Genomic DNA, 6,800 nt, shown 5'->3' with positions numbered 1-6,800 from the left:
CATGAATTTAATCTATTGTTTTTCCATAAATCTATTTTAAAGTAACTAATTATAAAAATAAATAAATTTGTATATAGATAGTAATATTTAATTAGTGTAAAATTTTATATTTATTTTATTTAATATTTTTTCTTCATATTAATTCAATATGTAAAATTAAATATTATAAATCATTTAAATTATTATTAATGTAAAAGGTTCTTGATTTTATTAAAATATATAAATCAATATTGATCATTATTACTTTAAATTAATATAATGACACAAATAGTAAAATACTATCCTTCCTCCAAATTACTGATTTTGTTAACGTGAAAGGATGATATTGAGAAGCTCACATGATATTTTTGCTAACGTTGGAAGGGCAGAGGCAACCACTTACAACTCATGATTTCTCTCCCAAAAAATTATTGCAAGATTCATGATTCCGTTTCCCATTGAATTAGGTGCGTTCTATAGAAGGGCAAAGGAAACTCAACAACAACGACTTTAAGTTCGGAGTTCCCAAGTAGGGAACCTGCAGGTGCGTTTACGATTCTTACTTAATTTTGATTTATTTAATTAATTAAATCAGCATTCCAAAGTAGAGACTTGATTAATTGTTTGTATAAAACACGCTTAACTACCAATGTATGGCTATTATTTTCATACATTTATTACTTATAAAAATAAATATCATATACATTTATTTATAAGACCGCAAAACGTGAGGAGCATTATCCAGTTAAAAATCATCCTCGAAGAGGTATTTTAATAATAAATGAAGTGTACATATACTATTCTTACAGATTTTATTTTTGACAGATCCTATTATAATAATAAACGACAAACTTATATTACTGACATAGTTTAAATGCTAGTGTATAAATACTTTACATTATCATCAGTACATTTAAATTAAATTCTAATTTTATTAGCTGGTTAGGTGGGAAACCTTAAAATATTTTGATTAAGATTTCTTACTTATAGATTCCTTCTATATTATTGAACTGTAGGGCTATCATTGGACCAGCTCATACAATGATACTATACTAATTTCAACGCTTGTACTTAACTCTCTGTATTCGTGAGGAGACACTAATAATGTAGAATGGCCATGCTTACTATTTTCCTTCTTGTCAGCAAGCTAATTTTTTTCTTCTCTAAATTTGCAGCCGCAACAGATACCATTAACCAGTTTGAGTCACTTGAAGATAACACGACCTTGGTTTCAAATGATGGAACCTTTGAGTTGGGTTTCTTCATCCCAGGCAGTACGTCCCCAAACCGCTATCTCGGAATCTGGTACAAAAACATACCAATCAGAACCGTGGTTTGGGTTGCCAACCGTGAAACTCCAATTAAAGACAACTCCAGCAAGTTAAACATAACCCCAGAGGGCAGCCTTGTACTTCTCAATCAGAACAAGACCGTTATTTGGTCAGCAAACCCTACAACAAAAGGTGTCGTTGTGGTGGCACAACTGTTAGACTCAGGCAACTTGGTCCTAAGAGACGAGAAAGACACGAATCCTGAAAACTACTTGTGGCAGAGCTTTGACAACCCCACAGACACGTTTCTACCCGGAATGAAATTGGGATGGGACTTGAAGAAAGGCCTCAATACGGTCCTAACCGCTTGGAAAAACTGGGATGACCCTTCTCCAGGGGACTTCACAGACATTACTTTACGTACCAATTATCCTGAAGAGGTTATGTGGAAGGGCACAACAAAGTACTGGAGAAGTGGCCCGTGGGATGGGACCAAATTTAGCGGTAACCCCTCTGTCCCATCCAATGCAATAGTAAATTACACGATTGTGTCAAACAAGGATGAATTTTATGCTACATATAGCATGACTGATAAGTCAATAATTTCAAGAATCGTGATGAATCAATCACTTTATGTTCGTCAGCGTCTAACATGGAATACAGATAGTCAAACTTGGAGGGTGTCTTCGGAGTTGCCGGGTGATTTATGCGACCACTATAACACTTGTGGCGCATTTGGGATTTGTGTCGCTGGTCAGGCACCTGTGTGCAAGTGTTTAGATGGATTCAAGCCAAAATCACCTCGGAATTGGAACCAAATGAACTGGAATCAAGGGTGCGTCCACAACCAAACTTGGAGCTGCAGGGAAAAGAACAAGGATGGTTTTACAAAATTCAGCAACGTGAAGGCGCCAGACACTGAAAGATCGTGGGTTAATGCAAGCATGACACTTGGGGAATGCAGGGTCAAATGTTGGGAAAATTGTTCCTGCATGGCTTATGCAAATTCAAATATCAGGGGAGAAGGTAGTGGTTGTGCCATTTGGATTGGAGATCTCTTAGATATAAGACTGATGCCAAATGCTGGACAAGATCTGTATATTAGATTGGCGGTGTCTGAAACAGGTATGCACTTCAATTTTTGGAGATGTTAGAAGAGAGAATTCTATTAAAGTTAACTGCATAAGTTATTTTAGTTTAGAGAATAGGATTGATTTTTCTTTTTACCTTTTTTGTTCTATAAGTGTTTATAGAGAAATTTATTCAAACACAACTTTCATCATCATAGCTAAAGGTAAAATATGTTTAATTCTACCCAATACCCAATTTACTTCTTATATTGATTATTTATTTCTTTTTCCCTGTCAAGCTCAACAAAGTCACGATCAAAAAGATAATTCAAACAAAAAGGTGGTTGTGATTGCCAGCACCATTTCCTCTGTGATTGCTATGATATTAATTTTCATATTCATTTACTGGAGCTATAGAAACAAAAATAAAGGTAAGCCGTGTGATCTTAGTCTTTAGATATACTTTTATATGGAAATATTGTCATTTTCCCCTTCTGCAAAATGAATAACATATAATTTTCAATAAAAAAAAAGGCTCTCAATTAAGAATAGAATACATACTATAACTTTCAAACAACTACTGCAAGAAAACTAACATTTCTAGCACGGTCTGTAAATGGAATATAATTTTGTTCATTCACACTGTTTGGATGAAAACAGAGATCATCACTGGCATCGAAGCAAAGAGCAACGAAAGCCAACAAGAAGACTTTGAGCTACCTTTATTTGACCTTGTCTTAATAGCACAGGCCACAGATCACTTCTCAGATCACAAGAAGCTTGGCGAAGGTGGTTTTGGGCCCGTATACAAGGTATGTGAGCAATATACGTACTATTTATAATTGAGAAATAACAAAGCTTGGAAATTGTTATTCACTACATTTAACTTTCTTTCCCACAAATGTTGTGTTTAGGGAACATTACCAGATGGACAAGAGGTCGCGGTTAAGAGACTTTCACAAACATCTAGACAAGGATTAAAAGAATTTAAGAATGAGGTTATGTTATGTGCTGAACTCCAACATCGAAATCTTGTTAAAGTTCTTGGATGTTGCTTTCAAGATGATGAGAAATTGCTCATATACGAATATATGTCCAACAAAAGCTTAGACGTCTTTCTTTTTGGTTAGTGTCTCTAAATCTAATTGTTAATTAAATGTAGGATTTCATTTTGTTCTAATAGTTCTTGCAAATTTAAGAAGGTAACCATGAAATTTCATGAAACTTGACAGACTCTAGTCGAAGTAAACTTCTTGACTGGCCTAAGCGTTTCTGCATTATAAATGGAATAGCTCGAGGACTACTTTATCTTCATCAAGACTCAAGACTAAGGATCATACACAGAGATCTTAAAGCAAGTAATGTTTTACTAGATAATGAAATGAATCCAAAAATTTCAGATTTTGGATTGGCTCGAATGTGTGGAGGTGATCAAATTGAAGGGGAAACAAGCAGAATAGTTGGTACATAGTAAGTATCTTATTTTATGCTAAAATCTTATTTCACATTAATCAAGCATTAACTTAACTCTTTTCTGGTTTCTTTTAGTGGTTATATGGCACCTGAATATGCCTTTGATGGATTATTTTCCATTAAATCGGATGTGTTTAGTTTCGGCGTATTATTGCTAGAGATAGTAAGTGGCAAGAAAAATAGCAGACTCTTCTATCCAAATGACTACAATAATCTCATTGGGCATGTGAGTAACAGTTATCATTCTTTTTTCATATGATGGAACAATAGATAACCATTATTTAAAAATGTTTTAGGCATGGAGGTTGTGGAAAGAGGGAAATCCAATGCAATTCATTGACAGTAGTTTGGAGGACTCATGCATTCTATATGAGGCCTTGCGTTGCATTCATATTGGTCTTTTATGTGTGCAACATCATCCTAATGATAGGCCAAACATGGCCTCTGTGGTCGTATTATTGAGCAACGAGAATGCATTGCCTCTACCAAAGGATCCTAGCTACTTAAGCAAAGACATTTCAACAGAAAGAGAATCTTCTTCTGAGAACTTTACATCTGTTTCTATTAACGATGTCACTATCTCAATGTTGAGTGATAGATAGAGAAAATTACTTTACCTCTTACCAAATATTAAATTATTTAGTTTTTATATTCTCTGACAATTTTTTAAGCCATATGTGTGTTAATTGTTTTGAAATTTGTTTTTGTCCATTGACTTGTTTAGAATTGATGAAAGACTTAAATATGTTTTTAATCTCTAATAAATATTTAATTTTTATATCTTTTTTAATAAATTTTTGTTTTACGTAGAATTTTTAATAAAATAATCCTTTTATTTTTTGTGCTTGATATTATATTTGTCTTTGATAAATTAATGAATTTTGTGTTTGTTCCTTAAAAAATTAGTGAATATTGATTTAGTCCCAACTAATAATGTGAAAAAAGTTTATGAGAAAGTAAACACAAAATTATACATTTTATTAAGGATTAAAAATAAGTGTCAAGAATAAAAATAAAATTATTATTTTATTAGACTCAAGGTAAAACAAAAAGTTACTAAAAAACAAATATAAAAATTAGATATTTATTAGAGATAAAAATATATTTAAGTCTTCACGAAAATATGGATAATATTTTTGGAATTCGTGTCAACCTAAGTTTTATTTTGCGAAGTAATGAGTTGAAAGAAAAGCAGTTTGCAATGCATTTATACAGAGAAACATAATAGATTGGCTCGTATAGTGTCTGTGTCTGAAGGGACCTAATAAACAGTTTATGTACAAATTTAAATCAGTATGAACATGCACGCGTGTATCAAATTTCCCAATAATCAATCCAAATTTAAAATAATAACTTAAAACATAATGTTGTGGCATGTCTTTGAGCACCCGATCGCAATTAAGTACGTCATATTGGGAGAGGAAACATACATAAATCTCACATGCATTTGAAATAAATGTTCCATACATGTCTTAGTACAATAAACTTGTATTTGGACAGAGGATTTGAAATTTTTTAGAAATTTTTTTTGTTTGGACCAAGTAATTTAATTTTAACTAAATTTAAATTTTTATTTTTAAATATTTATTTAAAAATTAAAATTTTAATATTAAATAAAAAAATATTAGTCATTTTTAAAATATTTAAATATTTAAAATAATTTTAATGATTAATTGTTTTAATATTTAATAATTAAAAACATAAAAAATAATAATTATATCAAATAATTTTGAATCTAATACAATATTCTTTTATTAACACAAAAAAAAACTTAAATTAAATAATATTTCAAAATTAAAAATGAATGATATGTAATTCTTTGTTAAATCTAATTCCTTATTAAAAAAAACTAATTGTGTAGTCTCTCAATCATTTTTAAAAATATATCAAAAATAAATAATTATATAATTTAAGAACAATCATCTTATATAAAATTTAAATATTAATATTAATTTTATTGTTCGTAAGAGAAAAAAATATTTCACTATATATCAACACCTAAAATCTTATGTCATCCACATTAATCTCATTTCAAAAGTACTAGATCAAAAATATTTACAAGTATATATAGGTACAATCATCCCAAGAAAATAACCAATAGTAATCCAACAAACCATCATCGGCGACATAAACTCACTAAACTAAGACCCTCATCAGACACTAACTAAGACTATTGCATTCATCAGGCAACCTCGTACTTCTCAATCATAACAACACCATTATTTGGACAACAAACACAACAAGGAAGGGGGTCCTTGTCGTAGCATAGCTTTTAGACTCGGGCAACTTGGTTCTAAGAGACGAGAAAGACACCAATCCTTAAACTACTTCTAGCAGAGCTTTGATTATCCCTCAGACAAGTATCGACCTGGAATGAAAATTGGGTGGGACTTGAAGAAAGGCTTTCATTGGAGCCTAACCGCATGGAGAAACTGGGACGACCCTAGAGAACTTTACAGATAATTTTTCACTCATCAATAATCCTGAAGAGATTATGTGCAAGGGCCCAACCGCTTAACAAAGTTCTTTGAACGGCCCATCGGCCGGAACTAAATTCAGCATCACCCTCTCTGCCATCTGACATAGTAAACTTCTCGATATGTCGGGTAACTTAAAGAACTGTAATCAATCAAACACTTCTTGTTCAACACCGCTTGGGATGGAATGAAGATACTCAAACGTGGAGGGCGTCTTCAGTGTTGCCAAGTGTCTATGCGACTAGTACAATATTTGTGGCACATTTGGGATTTGTGACGTTAGTGAGGCACCGGTGTGCAAGTGTTTAGATGGATTCAAGCCAAAATCGCCCCAAAATTGGACAATGATGGTTTTAAAAAATTCAGTAACATGAAGCTTCCATAAAACTACAAGGTCCTGGACTAATGCAAATATGACACTTGAAAAATTCAAGAAAAAATGTACAGAAAATTGTTCATGTGCAACTTATGCCAATTCAGACATCAGGGGAGAAGGTAGTGGTTGCGTCATTAGTTGGTAGTATCTGAAG

The 6,800-nt window shown here is 32.2% G+C and overlaps 1 protein-coding gene across 3 annotated transcripts; it reads left to right on the top strand.

Moving 5' to 3' along the window:
- The first annotated feature begins 1,016 nt into the window (after positions 1 to 1,016).
- LOC114378580 (G-type lectin S-receptor-like serine/threonine-protein kinase At4g27290) lies at positions 1,017 to 4,467 on the top strand. Of its 3 annotated transcripts, XM_028337215.1 has the most exons (7): positions 1,019 to 2,375; positions 2,620 to 2,751; positions 2,981 to 3,132; positions 3,235 to 3,445; positions 3,553 to 3,790; positions 3,869 to 4,019; positions 4,090 to 4,467. In XM_028337215.1, exons 1-7 carry the CDS (start codon positions 1,091 to 1,093, stop codon positions 4,393 to 4,395), a joined length of 2,475 nt encoding a protein of 824 aa, XP_028193016.1. In that variant the 5' UTR covers positions 1,019 to 1,090; the 3' UTR covers positions 4,396 to 4,467. The 3 variants fall into 3 exon arrangements, with proteins under 3 accessions (XP_028193018.1, XP_028193016.1, XP_028193017.1); XM_028337217.1 differs by lacking the exon at positions 3,869 to 4,019 and having other exon boundaries at positions 1,017 to 2,375; positions 4,090 to 4,210; XM_028337216.1 differs by lacking the exon at positions 2,620 to 2,751.
- The last annotated feature ends 2,333 nt before the right edge of the window (positions 4,468 to 6,800 follow it).

The sequence above is a fragment of the Glycine soja genome, chromosome 12 (genome assembly GCF_004193775.1).
Source record: "Glycine soja cultivar W05 chromosome 12, ASM419377v2, whole genome shotgun sequence".
NCBI lineage: Eukaryota > Viridiplantae > Streptophyta > Magnoliopsida > Fabales > Fabaceae > Glycine > Glycine soja.
This window is presented reverse-complemented; position numbering and strand designations above follow the sequence as displayed.

Bases quoted from the DNA above. Each gene is read 5' to 3' on its own strand.
- LOC114378580 (XM_028337215.1), top strand. From the start codon at position 1,091: ATGGCCATGCTTACTATTTTCCTTCTTGTCAGCAAGCTAATTTTTTTC. The intron at 2,376-2,619 runs GTATGCACTTCA...TTCCCTGTCAAG, and splicing joins ATTGGCGGTGTCTGAAACAG to CTCAACAAAGTCACGATCAA. The intron at 2,752-2,980 runs GTAAGCCGTGTG...GGATGAAAACAG, and splicing joins CTATAGAAACAAAAATAAAG to AGATCATCACTGGCATCGAA.